This window comes from Macrobrachium rosenbergii, chromosome 28, assembly GCF_040412425.1.
Source record: "Macrobrachium rosenbergii isolate ZJJX-2024 chromosome 28, ASM4041242v1, whole genome shotgun sequence".
NCBI lineage: Eukaryota > Metazoa > Arthropoda > Malacostraca > Decapoda > Palaemonidae > Macrobrachium > Macrobrachium rosenbergii.
Genome location: NC_089768.1, coordinates 30,810,480 through 30,835,042, shown reverse-complemented (window position 1 = coordinate 30,835,042; position 24,563 = coordinate 30,810,480). Strand labels below are relative to the sequence as shown.

Below are 24,563 nucleotides of genomic sequence, written 5' to 3'. Positions count from 1 at the left end.
TCTTACCTAACCAATTTATATTCTACCAAACACATTTAAGTCGAACAACTTAACACAACCAGGCTCATATGAGTAAAATACGTGGGAGACACAATCGGGCTCAATTAAGTAAAAGACGTGGTAGACACAATCGGGCTCAATTAAGTAAAAGGCGTGAGAGACACAATCAGGCTCAATAAGTAAAAGAAGTGGGAGACACAATCGGGCTCAAATAAGTAAAAGACGTGGGAGACACAATCGGGCTCAGTTAAGTAAAAGACGTGGGAGACACAATCGGGCTCAATTAAGTAAAAGACGTGGGAGACGCAATCAGGCTCAAATAAGTAAAAGACGTGGGTGACAATCAGGCTCATATAAGTAAAAGACGTGGGAGACACAATCGGGCTCAAATAAGTAAAAGACGTGGGAGACACAACCGGGCTCAAATAAGTAAAAGAAGTGGGAGATTGCAATAAGCTCCTCCTCCTCCTCCTCTCAGTTTTACTTACTGCAGGTAATCCGGAGCAATCCTTTCCGGAGGGGAGAAGTCCCTCTGTTGCTGCTGCGTCTGTTGTTGTTGCTGTTGCTGTCGCTGTTGGTTGATGGACTGGTCGAGGGAGACAATCCGAGCGTCGAGCGTGGCCACTTGTTTGGCTGTCGGGGAAGACAAGGGTGAGAAGAGAGTCGTTAGCGAAAGGGCCATTGTTATACTTGAAAAGGAATCGTTGTCGTTCGCCTCACAACTCTGTTGATGGGGTCATGGCGAGTTATTCTACACTAGGCTTTATTTATTTTTTTTAATGTCTAGTACTTTTGGACTTTTGGCTGAAAGGCACTTATTGTACAGAAAAACAACCATACTTTTGGACTTTTGGCTGAAAGGCACTTACTTACTGTACAGAAAAACAAAGGTTGTCATCAGATAGACTCCTCTGACATTAAATACCGGTTGATTTGGTACTTAAGAATCATTAACACATCAAGTTGCCCAGAACAATTAATAAATGAGATTGGTCACTGACTACGATTATCATCGAATAAAACCATAATGTGAAGCTCAGCATAAACGGACCTAAATGGGATTTATCACCTGGTTATGGTTGAAATCCTAAGGAAAACTTGATGAAAACCGTTCACTTACATAATTTTGCCTTGGATGTTGATACAGATATATGGAGAGAGAGAGAGAGAGAGAGAGAGAGAGAGAGAGAGAGAGAGAGAGAGAGAGAGAGAGAGAGAGAGAGCTCCACATACAGCCGTAACTGAAACGCCCCATATTTACAAACTGACACCCCCACCTCTACAAACTGACACCCCCCACCTCTCCTATATGAAGGCAACGTATAAGTGGTTTATGAAAGTCCGAATGAAATCTGAGATTGGATTGCAAGAGACGACGGCACTTACGTATGCAATTACCACTTCGCATTGCAAACGCCAACAACAAACAAAACATTAAATTAATATCTACACGAATTAACTCTGAGCCGAACTTGACGTGTAAAAGAAAAAAAGAAAAAGAAAGCGAGGCACTTCGGTGACCTGCTACAATGGAAACAGGGACTTGAGTTTCTCCCTTCACATCGTCCGACAGATCCAATAAGTCCCGGGTTGGTTAAAAAGTCTCCTTGACGGATTAGTAAGTCCTGCAGTTTTACGCCAGGGCATCCCCCCAGGGGGGATTTACGTGGACCGAAAGGGATTCATTTCACTGTATACTAAAAGTCTGACTTTGATCTGAGCAAACTCGATTCGAAGGTTTGTAGGAAAAAATATATGGATACACATTCCGTTTTATTATTATTATTATTATTATTATTATTATTATTATTATTATTATTATTATTATTATTATTATGTCAAAATTTGCAAGCGTTCATTTGGAAAAAGTTTAGGGACTATTAACTCAAACGGAAAGCTCAGAGTCTACAAATATCCTTTTCTTACTGTTACCTGGCGTCGCAATGCCCATGGTTATCGAGAAATAAAATATCTATGTAGCAGTAAAAGATAATAAAAAAATTAAAGGGAGGGAAATAAAAAAAAATCATATCAACACACAGGCAAATTTATACTTATATTACAAGGACTTTAAAAAAAAAATCTTAAGAGATTCCGGTGCGATATCTTACCCAAATCTAGAGTGTTCCTGCCCACTTCAGTTATGGCCGCCTTCAGTTCGCCATATTCGGTCAGCAGTTTGCTCTGGATGTGTTCTAGAGTACCAAGCTGCGAAAAAAGAAGAAAATTCATTTTAAACTAACTCGAATTAAAGAAAAATTTCAATGTTCTTTTATTATTATTATCATTATGCCTATTAATACTGCTGGTGCTAGTATTAGTTTTTGTTGTTAATTATTAACTTAGGAAACATTTTCATGTCCTTATTTATAGATTTATGTTTTCCCCTAACATTAAGAACTTCCTTTTACAGGTGGTGGCTTCAGTAAAAAAAAAAATGGTTCTTGCCACATTCCTACTTTCACTCCCTGATCGTGGATCGTGCATAAAACATCCACGAATATCGGCCGCTTTACAAACCAACACAGAGGGCTATTCATAAGCACGTCTACCCGCTAATGCTTACAGCACCCATTCACATCCCTATAAATTTCTTGTACATTAGGGCTTTGTGGATGTTAGGTCCTTCCTTCCCAACATTTCTTTGATTCAGTCTGTCTACCGCTATTTATCTAGGTCCTCCCATCCTCCTTCCCACTCCTTGCACTATTATACACTCCTTCCATCAATGTACCTTTCTCCTTTCTTTCTGCATGACTAAACAATCTCAGCAGCAATACTCTGAGCCATCCTGTCACCTGAGGTAACCTAACCTGTTTACCGTCTCTCTCTCTCTCTCTCTCTCTCTCTCTCTCTCTCTCTCTCTCTCTCTATATATATATATATATATATATATATATATATATATATATATATATATATATATATCTTTGTTTCTGCATGACTAAACAATCAGCATGACTAAGCAATCCTTTACTCTGAGCCATCCTTTCACCTGAGGTAACCTAACCTGTTTACTCTCTCTCTCTCTCTCTCTCTCTTTATATATATTTATACATAAATATGAAATTTTTTATCACAACGTGATTTATATACAATCATGAAGCTACAAATGTCGCTTAATATCAAATTCACGCTACCTTGAGAATATCCCTGATGGGGAATTATCACGCAGTACAATCCATTTATCACTTGTAAATTCCCCTTCGGTGATAATTCCCCAACGGGGATATTCCCAAGGTAGCGTGAATTTGATATTAAGCGACATTTGTAGCTTCATGATTGTATATATATATGCAGGTATATATACTGTATATACACACACATGTGTGTATGTTTTCATGTGCTTATGAGCGTGTTCATACGCGGGCGTACATGTTGACAGGGAGCACACATGCCATTTCCTTTCACAAATCCCATGTAATTTCCTTGTGCCATGATTAATTACACTCTTCCACGTTAATTGCTTAGATTAGGGCTGTTCCAGAAATGAGTTTTTGCAAATGTACGCTCAGATCTAATTAGCTTGCAGTTTCATTAAATGATAATCAGCGTGGTGGCCTACCTGCGTTTCGCGAATTTATGCAAATTTCAGTGACGCATATTTTATATTATATTGCGCGCTTATATGTCTCTGGTTTTGGGGAACGCGTTCAGAGCTCGCCCGTTCGTTCTGAAAGCCCGTTGACATTAATCACCCTCTTACTCTTCAAGGTTTAAATGTGACGTCATGAAACGGTTTTGACAGGTCTCACGGAAAGGAGATCAGGTAATGCACATAGATCGGATAAAGGAGTAGGCGGGACGAGGAGAAGGAGAGTGATAAAGACGAAGAGAGAGAGAGAGAGAGAGAGAGAGAGAGAGAGAGAGAGAGAGAGAGAGAACGAGGAGAAGAGCAGGAAAGAACGAGGACGAGGAGGAGGAGGAGGAAAAGAGCAGGAAAGAACGAGGAGGAGGAGGAGGAGGACGAGGAGGAGGAGGAGAAGGCAGGAAAGAACGAGGACGAGGACAAGGAGGAGGAGGAGGAGGAAGAAAGAGAGTCCTCTCCCACATTGTATCCACAGCGTCTGCGAGACAGAATACGCAAATTCAGAAGTCTTATCTCCCCCCCGCCCCCAACAAACTTCTTCAGAGGAAGGAGATGGCTTTCGCTGGAGCCTCACAATGGCGCTTTGTATTCTGTCAACACAGCTGGTGGTTCTGTTTGCATCGCCTGTGATCGACTCTTCCTCCAGGTTCGTAAACTTGCGACACCGGGAGGCGACGTATCAAAAGATGCCTCCAAACCCACATTTTTATTTCTTATGCCACCTTTTGCTCGGACGAACTACGGAAGCAGCGAGATCTGACATTCTTTTCGGAGGTTTACTCAGTAATCTATTTATTTATTTATTTGTTTAATTTAATATATACATATAGTTTAGGAAACGACGCAATCCTTCTATGGGGAAAAATAAAGCAGTAAAACCTGAAATAAACCAAGGGAAAACGTTGAATAATCACCCCTCTACTTGTTTTATATCTGTCAACTAATAAGAGCATTATTATCATTATTATTATTATTATTATTATTATTATTATTATCATCATCATCATATTCATTTTTCAGTTGTGAAAAGCACATTTTCGTTATTATTCTTCCATTATTATTAGTGTTTCAGGTTTTTCATTATCGCTTTAATTACATGAGAAAGAGGATAAAACTTCTACAAAACTCTCAGCGTAAGAACGAAATATTTAAATAACGAACAACAAAAGACTGAGACAGTGTTGAGGTAAATAACTGAATAATGAAAAAAAGGATTAAACTGAATGAATATCATTGTGAAATTTTACGAAACAAATTTAATTCTATAAAGGACAATAATTAACTAAAGAAACAACGAAAGGCAGGTGAAAGGTCAGCGAATAAAACAAACACCAGGATTACATCGCAATTAACTGACTTCGTTAAAGGGAAAATAATTAAAAAGATGAAAGAACGATAGCTGAACGAGTGTAAGACTCATTTAAAAAAATAACAGTCACCAAGAAATGTAATTTCACTTTTCTAACACGACATGCAAATCATCACAGAACGAGCTTAAAAAATACGCAGCGATCACACAGCGACAAAGATGTTGAAAGCCAAAATCAAGCGCTTGATTTTTTAAAAATTTTATTTTAACCCTCATCACGAAGGTCGTGCCTTCGTAAAATATTGGCCGACTTTAGTTTTTCCTTTCCTCGCTCGAACTTCGACAGGTCGGAAATTTTATTATTCAGTGTTTTTTTTTTAACTATTAGCTTGTGAAAGCATATTATTTTCGTGACGCGTTTGTAAAACTTACTTATGCAATTAGCCTTTCATTAATTACTAGAGTTTTTTTTTTTTTAAGAAGAAATTGTTGAATAGTTTTTTTAATTGAAACTCATACTTTCCACCTCTTTTTTTTAAACAAAACGAATAGTGTCAAAGTTATTTTTTTTTGCTAATCAAATTTCCACGGAACTGAAATAAAATATTTATTCCTGATGTCAATTCACGGGGCGAAATGATAACGTTATTCAAAATTAACACGACACAATTAATGAACTGTATAAGTTACGTGTTAGTATTATATTTTCCTTTATGGAGAGTCATACTTTGTCACCATAATATCATCATAAATTGCTCAAGTGTTTTGGGAATCTAATATAGCGATATACTTGAGCTGATAGAATATTATTGCTCCTAAGTCATCACCATTCCAGAACGTACAGAAATCTGTGTGTGTGTGAGAGAGAGAGAGAGAGAGAGAGAGAGAGAGAGAGAGAGAGAGAGAGAGAGACGGTCCACAAAGAAATGAAAACGAACTCCCTCTAAAAGATAAATATTGGATGGCTCCCCCCCCAAAAAAAAAAAAAACCTTGAATCATATGGAAAGATGGCTGAAGGCAGATTTGCTAAAAGGAACCAGACAACACCTCTCAAGAAACAAAATTCAATCAAGGTCATCATTTTCTCCAACACAGACCAACTGTTTTCATAAAGTCATAATTCGTACGTTAATAAGGAAACGCCGTTTTCATTAAGCTGTTATTATATTCACTGAGACAACCATTTTGGTGCTGTTGTAATTAGAAAATGAAATTAGAAACAAATAACTATTTTCAACTGGTTAATAACATTCATTATCCAACAATTAAACGCCCTAGGAAGCGGTGCGTTAGTTAATTATTATTATTTGATAGTTTTGTTTGTAACCGGTTACATGAGATTACTTTGTATGCAAAACGAGGGAATACTGGACTTATGGGTCACGCATGGAAAAAAAATCCGCACTCAGTAATGATAAATTATATATTAATTCTCCATTAATCTTTCTTACTAATATTCGCGATGAGCCTACAATGTCAGTAACATACGAGTAACAAAGGTTTGCTACTCAAAAGAATTCAGAAAAGAAATTATAAATACATATATATATATATATATATATATATATATATATATATATATATATATATATATATATATATATATATATATATATATATATAGTGGGAAGCTCTCGAAATATTGATCTTTTCCATGGGGAACTCGTGACTAGAGACCTACCTTACGGGAGTTCATGAACAAGAATCACAGCATTTGCAAACATTGCATTTTCACATTTATTCATCGTTACCTTGTAATAATAAAGTTAATTCTCGATCTCCAAAGACATCCACGGTCAATTTTCCTTTCCAGGAAAACATGATTTCATCATTTGCTTTGACATAAAAGTAAAGACGACTTTCTTTGATATATGTAAATATCTTCCTAAATCTCTCTCTCTCTCTCTCTCTCTCAATGTGGGCCACATACACTTAGAAATACACACACACACACACACACACACACACATATATATATATATATATATATATATATATATATATATATATATATATATATATATATATATATATATATATATGTAAAATACAGTACATGATAATTTCTATGTAACATACAGAAATGATCACATGTACCGTGATATCTTTTTGTACTCACAGATATTAAGCCAAAAATATCGTTTGATATCCAGTTCACTATGCCTCAACAATAACTAGGGAATGGCGGGTATAATTCCCCTTGTGTGGAAGTTATTCCCGAGGTAAGTTGAACTGGGTATTAAAAGATATAAGTGGCTTATTCTGTGTGTATGTGTGTCCATATATATGTATATATCTATCTCTATATACAAACACACACACACACATATATATGCACATCCATACATAAACACATACGGCATCTACATACTATATAAATAACTGCGTACAATATGCGAACTCCATTCCATTGCTATCTGCTCAATATGCAACGATATTGAAGAACGATTGAAAACGCATCGGAATTACTTAAAGGGCCATCAACTGCCATATACCTCCTTCGCCCATCTTGGACATTCTATGCAGCTGGCACGTAAGGGAATAACCAACTTGAAAAGGGAGAGCCAAACCGAAGCTGAAATGAACATAGAGACTTGGTGACTGTAAAGTAAATAAAAAAAATATTAATAAAAATATAGAGTGAAACTCGACACTGACTCCATTAAGAGAGAACTCCGACTAACGCGAGAAGGACACGGGCAAAAATGTGGCGAAGATATGAAAGTGACGCCAGGAATAGATATTTCCCAGTAAAGTTGGGTGTGAAATACTTCTTTGAAATATGGAAAAGCCTTTTTGTTGCGCACAGGTCTATTATCCATCGGGGGAAAATACATATATGTGTTGTGTTCGGATGTGATGTAGGCGGGAAGATGAAACGGACACTGGTATACAATATGGTGGGTGAATATTCTCTTGATGATGTTGTGGAAAAATACAGATAGATCTCAATGTGATACGTTATACATTTATTCCAGGCACCTTTTTTAAAGTTTAAACCTTTCGTAAAGGTTTTTCATTTTTTGTGGGGTTGATGAACGACTGACTTAAATTATTTCAATATTTGATGAATGTTTTGTTGACTAACGACCCGAGTTTTCTGAAATGGTCTCATATTAATTAGTTTTTATTCGATATTTTGCTCACATTTCTTTTTCAAAGAAATTTTCAGTATATATATATATATATATATATATATATATATATATATATATATATATATATATATATATATATATAGACATATATAAATTAGAGATGCCTCGGATATCCACATCCGGATCCACATCCGCGTTTTTCAGAAACTCTCTCTCTCTCTCTCTCTCTCTCTCTCTCTCTCTCTCTCTCTCTCTCTCTCTCTCATGCGAAGAATGGCTTTGAGTTTTGTTACCTTTTATCATGCAATGAGCATGAAATAACTGTGCCAAGAAAACTAAAACATTCGTGTATCGGTGTTAGTGTTTGTACGCATCCTGGTAACACACAATTTTGAATTATGTGGCTGAAAGCCATCCTTAACAATTAAATATATCTAAATTATTTAGAATTACAAAATATCCGCATCCGCGAGGGTATGGTCATCAAATATCCACATCCGCATCCGCAAATATAAAAGATTGATATCCGCATCTGCATCCGCAAATTAAAAAAAAAAATTGATATTCGCATCCCCATCCGCAAATCCCATTTTCAGACATCCAATACATCTCTGATACACACACACACACACACACACACACACACATATATATATATATATATATATATATATATATATATATATATACATACATATACACATATACATATATATATTATATTGTGGTTGGCAATACATTGCTCGCTGCCTCATTCATACTTGAACTGTTAAATCATGGATGAACCCCACGGTCAGAAACTTCTACATCATTAGCGGCCTCCACACAAAACCACAGAAGACTCATCAGCAGCGCATCGAAACATCCTCTCATGCTCCCTTGCTGTTAAATTTGTCCTTCCAATACTCAATACCTCCCTTCACCAAACCATGTACCCAGCAATTTTTAGGTTTCCCTGTCCTTTCTCCATACTCCCAATATACCGATCTCTCTTCTTCCCACAAGTCCAAACCATCCCAAAACATTTATCTATCCTGACATCTATGGTAACCTTTCCACCACTTCTACGATATACCATATTTCTCATCCTTTTCATTCTTCAAACACCACATTCAATATGCATATACTATTCATATCAACACCTTCAAACTTTTGTTAGAGAGGCACTCAGCATCCATAATTCCATTAGAGAGAGTTAGGTGCACCATTTGTTCATACACTCTAGCTCTGGCTTCCTTAGAAATTCCAAACATCTTCCAAATATTCTGCACAAACCCTGTTACCTTCCTTGTTTCTCCTATTCTGTGAGCCACCTCTTCTCTTATCCTACCGTCATCCGTTCTGTTTCCTCCTAAAACCTAAACGAGCAGCGTTCATTCTTCCGCATTCAATACTGACATTCTGTGCTCCATCTTCGTGGTTCTGTAACCCGACTCTAACTCATTTTCTCAACATGCCAACATTTTCGTATTTTCCCACCTCGCAAGCATTTTCATGCATGGATTTGCATATGCGTGCGCGTGTGCCCGTAGAATACACGACTTTCCAAGCCGTTATATTAATTCATTGTAATCGTGCTAGAACATGGCTATAAATGACTGAGAAACGGACCATAAACTTTGACAATGTATTTTTCGACCGCCCTTGATAATTCGAAAACCATAATCAATGGAACTGAAAATCGACGCCAGAAGGTAAGAGTCGTGAAGTTATTTTTAATCACAACCGAGTTACCACACATTTGAAACTAACTTCGTCGACGTAATTATATAATAGCAATTACTTTTCCTTTCGAAATATCCGCAACAAGAGGCAAGAGGTCAAATTATAAATAATTCGCCTTTCATTCGGGAGAACCTTTACAAAAGTATGAAAGTAGCTGTGTATTACGAAAGAGATGAATAAAAGTCTTTTAAGTTGGCATATTCTCTGAAGTGTTATGGTGTAAATCTGTTCACAGTAAATAGTTTACGATAATACCTATGAACTTCACCACTGAAAAAAAAAAAAAACTATCTACTTCCTCGTCGGAAAGCATTTTAGGTATAAATATACAAAGGTATTCGTAGTATTCCACGGCGGAATTACAGTGCCACTTTGGCACCTCGTGTGTATGTCCATTTTAATTTCACTGCACGAAGTAGAGAGCCAAAGCAATCTTTATTATGATTATTATTATTATTATTATTATTATTCAAACGCCGTTAGAGGCGATGATGATAATTATAGACATAAATAATTGAAAGGATTTTATGAACCTAAAGTAATAATAATAATAATAATAATAATAATAATAATAATAATAATAATAATAATAATAATAATAATAAGAAGAAGAAGAAGAAGAAGAAGAAGAAGAGAAGAAGAAGAAGAAGACGAACCAACTGTAACATCAAAGACGAAGATGACGATGACGATAAACGACAAGGAGGAGGAGGAGGAGGAGGAGGAGGAGGAGGAGGAGGGGGGGGGGGGGAGGAGGACGAGGAGGCAGAAGATACACAAGTTAACAAACAGAACGATAACGGCCCCGCGTGAGGCAATCGCTTTAATTGCGAGCGCCTGCCAGCCAGCCACCCAGCCTGCCTGCCTTGCTTCTCGGACGCGCGCCGTATTTCGCGAATGGTCTTTACCAGGAACAAACGCAAACACAAACGAGACGGATGTGTTTGTGCAGCTCATTTGTGCTGCAGAACATAAACACAAAGGCCAAGCGGAGGCCCTGTTCTCCCGCTCTCTCCAGTTTTTGCATTCGATGTTTCTCTCTCATTGTTCCCATGATTTTCGGTAACGTGGAATGTATTTCGGGATAAGCGTGCGGTGTTGCTGAAGTGTTTTCATTTTATTTCGTTTTGTTAGCGCTGTGTATAAAAATACATACGTGGAAGTGTGTGTGTGTGTCTGTGTGTGTGTGTGTGTAAATATGAATAAAAATAATTACATAAATTTAAATGTACATATACATGTATATACACATACATACATACACACATATAGATAAATATATATAAGTATATATATATAAATATAATATATAATATATATATATATAATGTATATATATATAAATACACATTATAGATTATATATATATTATATATATATATATATATATATATATATATATATATATATATATATATATATATATATTTGTGTACACATAAGCATACTCTAACTTGTTTGTAATGGTATTTTTTTATTATTTAAATGTTCTTCAAAATACAGAAAAAGAAACATATTAAAAGCTTTCGTAATAATACTTCAAAGGTTTACAAAAGCTTATATAGATGCTGTAACTGTACAAGTTTTTCCATACTCACGTAATCATATTCAGTAGGAACTAAACAATTAAATATATATTACTGTATATTTAACTAATGTTAACATGTACGCATTTAGGTTTCACTTTACATTTAACTACCATAAACATGCATCATTGTAAATGTAACTAACGTAAACATACGACAAAGATACGAGCTTTTCCACAACCACTTCTACGTCGAAAAAGATGGTGACTGAAAACGTAAGTCCTCAGAGCGAAAGTTCTCCAAACGGGGCAGCGATGGCAGCACAAAATATCTGATTACGACGCGGACTCTCACTGAAGTTTAGCACCACTTTCCCATCTCGATTCAAAGCGCTCCCTTTCAAAGCGAGACGGTTTATATATATACATAATATAAAAACTTGAAAACTTAGTGCTTCACCAAAAGTTAGGCTTAAGAAGTTCAGAGCCGGAAGGAAATCCGTATTCCTCACACTTTTCTCTTTCTTAAGCGTTTACGGAACGTAGAATTAAGGGGGGAGAAAAAAAAAAAGTTGTCGCGGAAAGATGGCGGCTTCTACTTTAACTGGAAGGTGTCTTTGTTTGGCCTAGACGTCTTCTGCTCGCACTGTCATCAGTTGCTTCTTTGGTCGAAAAAGGGGGTTTTATAATATGAAGACTTTTGGGCCCCACCAAAAGACAAAATATTTCTGCAAGTTTCTGAAACACTTCAAGTTTTTGCTCTGACTTTCAGTACTTAAACAAAGCCTCTATATTCCTTCGGAAGTTATGCAGATTAATAATTTCAATTTTTTTCATTTCAGATGACAGTAACACGTTCAGTACACCGATAGCAATTCGATCGGTAAAGTTACGGTGCATGGGTTCGATTAGTACCGAGTTTCATGACCATAGAGAAATACCTACTACAGTGTCTGTTTTTTTCGTAGCTGACAGTAAATATCCGCAACCGATATCATTAAAACTTATAGCGACTGGTCACAGGCATGAATATCGGCTAATCAGAAGCAAGATAAAAGCCTCAGCGCTCTCGGCTGCAAATATTTACCGTCAGCTCAGTAAATAAATAAATAAATCAGAAAAAGAAATGAGATTCTGCAACCATTTCCTCCTGTAAGTGACAATGGGTCACAACGATGAATGAGCGCATGTGACGTTGCTCTGAGAATAAAAAAAATGAACTATCATATTTTCGACTAACAGGATGTAACGAAGGAAATTAAAAGATGAAAAGCTGGCCATGTGAAACACATCGATGAAATGATATATTATGATGAACAAAAGGAAACCAAAGTGAATGATATGAGTATTAAAGAAGTCGATAATAATAATAATAATAATAATATTTTCTTCTTACTTTTCTAAAACAAAGTCAATAGCATTTACATCACGTTGCTGCGGAGATATAAGATTTCTACATTAACCAAATAGTATTTCACTGTGTAGTAAATATGGTGGAAATTCTTTGCAAATGAGAGTCAGTCCTAACTCTCTCTCTCTCTCTCTCTCTCTCTCTCTCTCTCTCTCTCTCTCTCTCTCTCTCTCTCTCTCTCTCAGCACATATTGAGTCTCAACTAACGAACTGCTGTGTAGCAAACACACGAATGCAAGCAAAGAATAAAAAAATAAATTAAAACGAAATTGAAACATGAAGGCAAACAGGAGGAGAAAGAACAAGCACCCTATCACTCAAAAATGATCAAACCCCTTTTCGTGAAAAAGCTCTGCAGATCAAAGAACCGTACGTTTTATTAGCATGCAACATATCTATCTTCCATTAACTGAATAGTAATGAAAACCCTATGTAACGCTTGTTTAAAATCAGGTTTTAACTTATATGGGAGGAAATAAAACAACGGAACGCCTCGTTTTCGCATTTGCTGCAAATAGAATTTGTTTTCGGGGTTCGTTCCCTCCGAAAGGAAAGCGCTCTACAGCTTTTTCTTTTTGTCAGGCCGTTTTATGGCCGTTGGCATACCGGATGCGATGCTAAGCGAGCTACGCTATGCGACGAAGCCATGCTAGCTATACTCGCTGTGCGTGTTCACACCGAAAGCTATGCATGTCTGCGAACACACAGTTCCTTTCCCTATGTATAATCTTACTGAAGTCGTTTCAGTACATCCATAAAGTCAGTTCGTTTCCACACAAACAATTATAACACCAAATGGTTATCTTCAAACATTTATGTATTTTTTAAATTACACTTGTCACATTTGCGTTATACTTATATGCACTCATCCGGCACAAACGCACAAATTTATCCCCATCTAAATTAACTTTACATAATTCAGATATCAAGTACGTTTTACATATAAACAAGATGAAAAGTCAATTATTGAATAATTTCCTTGTTTCATTACTTTTAAATTTTGCTCATAATAATTTCGTGATTCTCATATAATAACAATAGTTTAACCTAACCGGGTTGATTTCTCAAAACAAAATGTCCAAGAAGCGGGAGGCGGGAACGTTCATCTGCTGTGGGACCAAAGTGTGCATGCGCGAGGCAAGCTACGTCCACATAAATCGCGCGCCCGGCAATCTTGGAAGCTATGAACGCTATGTCGCAGACATCGGCGGCATAGCTTCGCACCCGGTGTGAACGGCCTCGCCTATGCCGTTTCACACCGGATGAGATGCTATGCGCGCCACATGCTATGGTAGCCACGCTGCGGCACGTGGCATTTAATTGCTGGCAATTAAAAGAGAAACACAATGCTAAAGTAAAGTAATATATTTTATCAAAATAAATTATTATTATAAATTTGAAAAAGTTCTCTCTCTCTCTCTGTTTATGCTATCGGGAGTCACTCAATGACCCGGCGTCCCACTGAGAAAGAAAGTGTCAAGTATATGAAGGCATTTCTAATTTGCTATAACACTGAAAGAGGGTTGAGAATGTCCCCCACCTCTCTCTCTCTCTCTCTCTCTCTCTCTCTCTCTCTCTCTATATATATATATATATATATATATATATATATATATATTTTATATATAAATATATATATATATATATATATATATATATATATATATATATATATATATATATATATATATATATATATATATATATATATATGTATACACACACACATGTGAGTGTGCGTGTACCAAGGAAGAACCAAAGAGCATTATAAACAATCCAGGTGCTAATTCCTACATCTTATTGCACAAATTCAATTGAGAGAGAAAGAATAATAGAAATACTTTATAGTCGAAAAGATATACTTTCTAAAATGGCGTAGAAAATCAAAAGATAATCACCGGATTTGACAGAATCTCAAGTCAAGAGACATATATATATGTGTGACGTGAACAAAGAGTTCAACACAAAATACATGAACGGTCAAAACAAACTAAAACATTCTCTCTCTCTCTCTCCTCCTTTAACAGCAAGGAAGAACTAGAGTTCAAAACAAGGTTAGGGTGCATAGTGCTTCTCTTTGAAGAAGTAATGGGCAGCTTCAGCACAAAGCTCAAATAGCCCGAAGGATTAGGCTGATAATAGCGAAGGCATAATGCCGCTTAATTGTTACATTAGCAATGACTTTAGATTTCTTTGCAAAGTCAGCTTCCGAAACATTTCTCTTACAGATAATTGTTATTATACACTATATTATTTAATGTGCATATGTAAGTACATACATATATATGTAAACAAATATATATGTATGTATGTGTATGTATACATACAGTACATATATACTGTATATATATATATATATATATATATATATATATATATATATATATATATATATATATATATATATATATATATATATATATATATATATATATACATACATACACAGTCTCTCGGTACTTGTATTTTACAAAGTTCTGAAAAATTTTTAAATGGAAAGTTTCGTCCCAGACCGTGTACTGTACAGTACTGCTAGTAAAGATGTAGAGTACATTAAATTGCCTCACCTTGGTCATAGTAGCTATTTGGTCCGAAAAAAGTTACAAGAAATGCTTAAGCATTGTCTCCCTCAAATTAGTTTCCGGTTTGTTTTCAATAATCCTTTTACTGTAAAATCACTTCTGAGGGAGAAGCCTACTCTGCCTGTGGACCTTAATTCCTGTGTCGTTTACCTGTTCACTTGTTCGCAGTGTGGTCTGCGATACGTGGGATCCAGTTCCCGCTGGAATTTCGGAGCACAGAGGTCTGTCTATTACAACTAGGTTTCCTCTTTCCAAACCACCCTTTTCTGCCACTAGGGAACACAGTTTAGCTCAGGACCATCCTTTCACTGACCTGGATTTTCAGGTACTGTCTTCTTGTTCAAACAAACTGGACCTTTTGATTTCAGAGTCGCTGTTTATTAAAAAGATGAAACCGGAATTGAACAACAACTCGTCTGGTATTCAACTAGCTATCTTATAATTTCATAGTAGGTACACAATTGGGTCGTTAAATATTTTACTTTGTGAGTGGTAGTTTGTTTACATTTCACCTTATTTTTAAATTTTTATGTTTGTGTTCGTTTTTAATTTTTTCGTTATTTTGCGTCTCACCCTTCTAGTTTGTATTTACTGTTCATTTTATATATTTGGTTAGTATTTTTGCTGAAGATTTATTATGATAATTCATTTTATTGTAATTTCATTGATTCTCATCCTGGTGGGTTTTTCAGCCTGATGATGAGGTTTTATACCTCGAAAGCTCGTATAATAAAGAATGTTCTTCCTGGTCTTGGCAATATTATTCATCATTAAGATATATATATATATATATATATATATATATATATATATATATATATATATATATATATATATATATATATATATATAATATATGTATTCAAATTCCAAAATAATTTAGCTCAATACTAAAACGATATACAGTAAATGGCTCTTGGCTCACCATAAAAGCAAAAAGCAAGCATAAAAAAGACAAGAATTTAAAGTAATCTTTGATCGCTAAAAGGAACCAGGTTCCATAAAGCCCACCCCTTTTGTTAAATCAATAAACGAAAAATAAGGAACTAAGAATTGACTATAATCTCAAGACACGAGAGAGAATTAGACTCCTCTAAGATTACAAACCTCCATAAGAAAAAAAAGCAATAGATATTTAAAGAAAAAAAAAAAAAAAAAAAAAAAACTATGGGCGCAGAGAAGGTTTTCTTGAGGCGAGGAAGGAGCCATCTGACGCAGTCCGCACCGAAGTCCCTCTTACCTGTCTATGAACGTTCTCGGTGAAGGTGTCGAGTCTGACTAATCGCAGGGCCGTATTTAGGGGTTCCAGCTGCTGTTCCAAAGCTTCGGAAACCATTTCCTGCATCTGGGCCGCCTTCCTCCTGGAATCCCCTCCGCCGCCTCCTCCTCCTGAGGAGAGGAAGAAGGAAGGTAGTGTTAATAACAGTGAGGAGAAAGGCAGGGAGTGGAGTCATATCTCCGTAAATAAATATCCAATGTGTTCACTGAAACAGAAGAAATAGGGGCTGGGGTGTATTTGAAGGAGCGAGCGAGTTTACACGCGCACGCGCGCATAACCACTCACAAACACTAAAAAAAAAAAAAAAAAAAAAAAATATATATATATATATATATATATATATATATATATATATATATATATATTATATAGATACATATTATAGTGTATGCATATATAAATATACATATTTATAGAAATTATATATATATATTATATATATATACATATATAGATATATAGATAGATATGATTGATTGATTGATAGATAGATAGATAGATAGACAGACAGACAGATAAGTAGATATATAGACAGACAAACATTCTTAATTAACAAATAGGAAAAGCAAACAAAAGAAATATATACAAATTACAAATACACACACAAGCACAATTACACGCATTTCTGTTATCATTATCGATGAACAGGCTCCAGTTGTTATCCACACAGCTGTTGTTATTTAACCAGAAATCTCTTTCTCCCACAAAGGTGGCCGCTGCTGAGAGTAACGGCCTTCAGTCCTTATTTACTTTATCTACAGAAGGGTTAAAGCATCCTTTCCCCGCGTCTTCCCTTCCTTCGTGCCCCTCAAATAGAAAGTAATCCCAAGGGCTTAAAGGTAACCCTTTCTCATCCCGGCTCAGGTCCGCAGTCCATAGACCAAAACTGTGTTTTTTATGGAGTATCTCCCACAACTGTTTTTATGGAGTATATCCCACAACTGTGTTTTTATGGAGTATATCGCACAACTGTGTTTTTATGGAGTATATCCCACAACTGTGAGTATATCCCACAACTGTTTTTATGGAGTATATCCACAACTGTTTTTATGGAGTATATCTCAAAACTGTGTTTTTATGGAGTATATCCCAAAACTGTGTGTTTATGGAGTATATCCCACAACTGTTTTTATGGAGTATATCCCACAACTGTTTTTATGGAGTATATCCCAAAACTGTGTTTTTATGGAGTATATCCCACAACTGTGTTTTTATGGAGTATATCCCAAAACTGTGTTTTTATGGAGTATCTCCCACAGCTGTGTTTTATGGAGTATCTCCCACAACTGTTTTTATGGAGTATCTCCCACAACTGTGTGTTTATGGAGTATATCCCAAAACTGTGTTTTTTGGAGTATATCCCACAACTGTGTTTTTATGGAGTATATCCCACAACTGTGTTTTTATGGAGTATATCCCAAAACTGTGTTTTTATGGAGTATATCCCACAACTGTGTTTTTATGGAGTATAACCCACAACTGTGTTTTTATGGAGTATATCCCAAAACTGTGTTTTTATGGAGTATATCCCACAACTGTGTTTTTATGGAGTATAACCCACAACTGTGTTTTTATGGAGTATATCCCACAACTGTGTTTTTATGGAGTATATCCCACAACTGTGTTTTTATGGAGTATCTCCCACAAATGAAAAAGGTATTATAGCCAGAAAGCGAAGCAGATGGGTGGAAAATACCGCGAGGATATGACGCAAATTGATGGAAACAGGTTTTATATTACATATACAGCACTAAAAGTGAAAGAGTAATGAAAACATCAATCAAAATTACACACTTGTGACTACAGTTTAGCATGTAAACGTAAAATGGCTTTTAATAGCATTTGCAAATAGGTTACTAAAAATCTGAAAGCTGCAGTCTTTATTATCTCACTGAGACGATGCACAGCAATAAATAAATAAAAAAAATTATCATTTAGACTTTGTAGAGATGTGCAGATTTTTCTTCTCATCATTCAGGTGACAGAATCAATAAGAGAAATTTCTGGGACAAAAATTTAACCTTCAAGTCAATAAAAAGAACGAGCTAAAAATCGTTTGAATAACAATTTATAATCGAAATAAACCAATGAAATCAATAAAATGTGAGGAATGAAATTTAGGCTATCAAGCCAAACACTGGGGCCCTTTCATCCACTCAGTACTTATGACAGTGAAAAATGGAGTTGATATGATTTGACAGCAAAACAGAAAGATCCAGAAAATAAAGGAAATTAAGCACATGGACACAACCAATTTTCGGAATGATAATTTGAAGTACGAAGTTTCAAAGGAAATCTTGGAGTATCGAAGATCGCTTCCTTTCATAAAGGAAAATAAATATTGTGCAGCAGCATTCCGAAACTTAACAACGATTGTCTTCGTAAATCATCTAAGTGCATTAATGAAACCTATTTAATTCAAATGTCAAAAAACAATGAATAAGCCAAATGAGTAGGAATTAAAATCCAAAATTTTTATATTCGCGTGAGAAACCTTTTGAAATGTGTCCTTCTTCATTAAATAAAACCATTGTGAATCCAAACAAAGCATTCTTTCAGAGGTTCCGTCCATTGCACAAACACCGTGATTCTTCTCTCTCTCTCTCTCTCTCTCTCTCTCTCTCTCTCTCTCTCTCTCTCTCTCTCTCTCTCTCTCCTCTGCTGCAGTTAATCTCTTAATTCACCTTTTCCCCTAAAATTGAATTCAGTTCAACCGTAGAAGCCCCACCAAATCTACTTAATTAAAATTCCCTGAATATACCAATACACAGTTGTGGAAGTAAGGCTTCAACCTCTATCTAATCATAATTACACAATCGTATACTTATCCACATACAATACAACAAACATACACACATACAATTGTGTGTGTGTTTTTGTGTGTGCGGATGTGTAATAAAATACTTGCGTGTAAATATCTGCGTATATTGGGAACCGCACTTAATAATAATAATAATAATAATAATAATAATAATAATAATAATAATAATAATAATAATAATAATAATAAAATACTTGCGTGTAAATGTCTGCGCATATTGGGAACCGCACTCAATAATAATAATAATAATAATAATAATAATAATAATAATAATAATAATAATAATAATAATAATAATAATAATAATATATTAAAAAACTGTCCTACATAAAAATATTTACATTGAACATGAAACAAAACCACTTTTGAGTGAACTTGACTAATAGTTTTGTTAATAAAAAACTGAAAGGACCCAGTTAACAGCAAAACAGAAACTAACAAAGACTAAATATATATATAATGAATAACAATTCAATCCGTCAGAAAGGGAAGTGTGCCTGAGTGTTCCCTAAAGCAAGGGAACTGATATTCCGGAATGTTGGAAGTCAAGGGTACAGGGTACAAAGCCTTTAGGCCAAAGGTCAAGGGTACAGGGTACAAAGCCTTTAGGCCAAAGGTAAGGATAAATGGTACTGGTTACACGGTCACCTTTGAACGTAAGGCAATTGTATTTAACACCTGAGATAAAGCAGCCGCCAAAAATATGAGCATCGATATTCCAGTCAATTGGGCAAAACGTACATTGAGGAAGAGGTTGTTTAGTGACCCTCTCCCCCCTTCCTCCCCAAACACACAACGGACATCCCCACCCTCATCCCCCCCAACCCCAAAAAAAAATCTGTAAAAATTCCTTGGGTCTTGACTTCCATTGAAAACAAAAATATCCCTTTCCTCATTATCCAGATTTTTTTGCCAAAATCCATAATTTTTTTTTTACCGTTTTCATATGAAGAGCCTATGTGCTTAATTTGTCTAGGGAAAACAGTTCCTATTTGCTACTAAGTGATCATGACCAGAATATTGTTACCATTATTCCTACACGCTGACCTGAGCTAAAGTATCTAACACTTCACTTTCGAAGGACACACAAAAAGTTCACCTTGTCTGACGGACTTGTGAACAGTCATATACATCCACCCGTCAATTTTTGTCAACACTTAGCACTTGTACTCTAGCTAATGCCATGTAATTAATACCAGATGCTCATTTCTCTCTATATTCTTCAATGTTTCTGATTCCGAGCTTGCCGTCGGTTCAGTTTCCGTGAAACGTGATTTCAAGTCTTCTGAGACCGATCAAAAGGATTCTAATACATAAATACTTATAAATAATAATTTTTCCTTAAGTTCACAGAAGTAAAATTTGCTTCTTTTTTATGATGAATGGATTAGGCTTCATTGTGCTTCCTCAGGTTATTTTCCCTAGTAGTTATAGCCTTAATTTTTTTTTACTGTTGAAGCTGGAGGCGCAATTATAATTGTTCTTCCATATCCGCTCATTTATATGAAACGAGAGAGAGAGAGAGAGAGAGAGAGAGAGAGAGAGAGAGAGAGAGAGAGAGAGAGAGAGTATATACACAACAAACACCCGAATAAAAAAAAGTAATTAGCTAAAGAAAATAATGTTAATTTGCTTCCTGAGGGTATTAGACTTTCCTCATCATCAAGAGAATGTGATCCTTTCAAGGACCGGGGGCGGGGAGTAAGGAGGGAGGGGGAGAGGAGTATGAGCTGGAGTGGCCGAGAAAAAATTCAAATTTTCCTCAGCTGATATATGATCCTTTTTGAGGGCGATAAACGATAAGCGCGTGAATCTCTATCCGAGCGTCGATGGAGATACTGTCCTTTCTTTGCTAACTCGGGAAATTTTGGATGTTACCTCGTCTTAAACCTGTAAGCGAACTGAATTGAATTGAATATAGAGTTTAGGCCAGAGGCCAAGCACTGGGACCTATGAGGTCATTCAGCGCTGACAGGGAAATTGACAATAATAGGTTTGAAAGGTGTAACAGGAGGAAAACCTCGCAGTTGCACTATGAATCAACTGTTAGGGGAGTAAGATGGAAGAAAGAAAATATGAAAGGAGGTACAGTGAAAGGAACGAAAGGTGTTGCAGCTAGGGGCCGAAGCACGCTGCAAAGAACCTTAAGTAGTGCCTACAGTGCGCCACATGAGGTGCACTGACGGCACGGGGGTTAAAGCTGTAAGGTGCATCATTACCAGTTTTTCGAAAGCATGCTTAAATATTCTTCAACCATAATAGTATCTCGGTTGGTTGGCTCAGTACAAATATCAACTTTGGCACCTTACACCTCTCGACACGTTACAGGTAGTAGCCCTGAAGCAAGGGCCCGTGCTGGCATAAGGCCAGCTTGATCTAAGCACCAGCTAACGATTCAACAATAGCTTTTAAAAAACCATGGAAATCTGTTCAAATGTGACAAGTTCCATAATTATAATCATCTTATTACGTCACTGGCATCACCATTATCTTTGTTATCACTATCATCATCAGCAAAATCATCATGATCATTATTACAAATAAAAAATACTTCACATACAGGAGTACAAAGGCTTTTCCATTCATCGCAACTGCCTCAGACTCTCCCGAGGAGGTGGACATCTTTAATTCAGCGAGCGATCTCAGACCACCGTCAGGTGGATAGTGTTCGAGGAAAATCATTTTCATCTTCAGTTTCGTTCTCTGGAAATCGCCCGATAACTGTTGTCTGTGTTTGTGCGTATGTTCTGTTTACGCACATATCTCTCTCTCTCTCTCTCTCTCTCTCTCTCTCTCTCTCTCTCTCTCTCTCTCTCTTTCTCCGTCAGTTAAATTTTTTTCTTTCTATTGCTGAGATCTTTCCTTCCTCTGTGAAATTTCGTCCGTCAGTCTCTGTCCCTCAGCCTACCATTATCTCAGGCTTTCAGCATCGATGCCCCTTGTTGCTGTGACGCCATTTTAAAATCACCTCATCTCATGGCCGTCTGTTCTGTAACTACCCCTTTCATCGATATTTCACTTCGCGTATCCTTTGCCTCAGCAGTCTTTTTGTTCCGAGCCTCTAGAATTTCTTTTTTCCGAGCCTATCATCCGGAAGAAAATTCCGAGAATTCTTACTCGGCGACTCTTCTCTCAAAGAGGAGTTTGAAGGATGCAAAGCGCATATTTTTCTTTAATTAAACACAACTTACGTGTTCTTTAAGAGAGAGCGTCCTATAGAAACAGATAAAAGCTGCTACGTACAAACTTTAACGTTTTCCAGTTGGTACAATCTTTTTTTTTTTCTGGGGTTTATATTTTAAAAGAAAATACGATGTCGAATACACTTGAACGACCTCGGATAAAAATGTGTTGAAGTTCTACAATTTTTTTTTTTTTTTTTTTTTTTTTTTGTGAAGAAAGGTTCCGAGAAGGGGAAAAAGGTAAGGTTGCTGGGGCAGACGAGTAAGAAACATACGCTACGAAAAAAAAAAATGAAGAAAATTTGTCTTTTGGAGAGCACCTTGACAAAGTGTGTAACAAATCCGAAATAATATTCATGAATACAAATCACTGCTTCTGTTTAAAGACTGTAAATAACATGTATTTGTTTATCTATTTGTGGGTTTATAGTTGCTAAATGTATTAACTTTAACTATCTATCTATCTATACATACATACATATATATATATATATATATATATATATATATATATATATATATATGTATGTATTTATATATACTGTAGTGTATTTAAATTTCTTCTCGCTAGACTGAATACGGCACCTTATTAGTGCAGCTGAGAGAGAGAGAGAGAGAGAGAGAGAGAGAGAGAGAGAGAGAGAGAGAGAGAGAGAGAGAGATTGAATCTTGGCTCATAAATAGATTTCTTGAATATGAGACATCAGTCGAAATTACCCCATTAACGCCACCCTCCTCCCCAAGCAGGACTTCCCCCTACCCTGAATTCCACCACTACCACACTAACCCCCCTCCCAAATACCCTCTCCTACCCACTGAACCCTACACCAACATCCCCACCCCTTCATCTTATTCCATTCCTGATTCATTTCCAAGAGGAAACAAACTAACATCGCAATTATGAGCCTTAACTCTACACGTGAGCTTATACACATTAATCTCGAGAGCATTTCCAGGAACGGAGGATGGGTCGTGCGCGTGCGCGAGCGCGTGCGTGCGTGTTGCTCTACATCCTGAGAATGGTTCCAGAATACACACGGGAATTGTTTCAATTCAACCTGCGGAGACCGTTTGCATTAAGGTGAGGTTACCGGAATGGACTCTGGAATTGAATGGGAGGTGAGGTCAGAAAGGAGGAGGTAGGGGAGAGGGGAGAAGGGAGAGGGGAGAAAATGGGGAGGAGATGGGGGCGGGCAAAGGGTGGGGAGGGGGCGCTTTGGTTGACGTACAACCTGAGGTTTGTTAGTTTCCGGGGCTGGAATTCTCGAAAACGAGTAAATTGTAAAAAGAATTTGGGGAGGGAAGGCATTCGTTAAACGAATCTGGGGAAGACGGAATTTGCTAAGCGAATTTGCTAAGCGAATCTGGGGAAGACAGAATTTGCTAAGCGAATCTGGGGGAGAGGAAATTTGTTTAACGAATCAAGGATGGAGAAAATTTATGAAACTAATTCAGTAAAGCGATATTTAAAAAGACGACTCTGGGTGAATCAAATTAGCCAATGCCAATTAAGGGACCAGGAAGCTCGTAGGAAATACTTGTGAAACGAATGCTGAAGGGTAAGAAATTCCTCGAACGAACTTGACTGGCAAGAAAATTACGAAAACGACTTACTCCTTTTCTCAAAGAATCATTTCGGATTCGAGGTCCAAGGATACCATGAAAGGTAAAATGGCACAACGCAGGTCATTTGAAAACAAAGGAAAGTCCGAAGAAATTCGAAAGTTTTGTGGTCACTGAACTCATAAAAGAAAAGCGCGTTTCGAAAGTGGACGGAAAAAGTCAAAATTTTCTTTGGAGATGAAATGATAACCAAAATCAAAACGAAAATGTAAGACCTCCCGTTAAAACCTACTTGGTTCACTTTAAACTCAAAAAAATTTAGCTAATGCAAAACTATCATGATCGAACAGTTAAGTATAGCTTAGTTTAACCAGACCACTGAGCTGATTAACAGCTCTCCTAGGGCTGGCCCGAAGGATTAGACTTATTTTACGTGGCTAAGAACCAGCTGGTTACCTAGCAACGGGACCTACAACTT

General features: G+C 36.5%; 1 protein-coding gene across 1 annotated transcript in view; it reads right to left on the bottom strand.

Annotated features, from left to right (window-relative positions):
* The window catches only part of LOC136854199 (fibrinogen C domain-containing protein 1-A-like), a 514,845-nt gene that overhangs the window by 111,194 nt on the left and 379,088 nt on the right, over positions 1-24,563 (bottom strand). The window contains exons 3-5 of the mRNA XM_067130506.1: positions 16,481-16,629; positions 2,112-2,208; positions 489-633 (exon numbers count right to left, since the gene is read on the bottom strand). Of these exons, the coding sequence (XP_066986607.1) occupies positions 489-633; positions 2,112-2,208; positions 16,481-16,629 (391 nt within the window). The remainder of the gene's footprint in view (positions 1-488; positions 634-2,111; positions 2,209-16,480; positions 16,630-24,563) is intronic.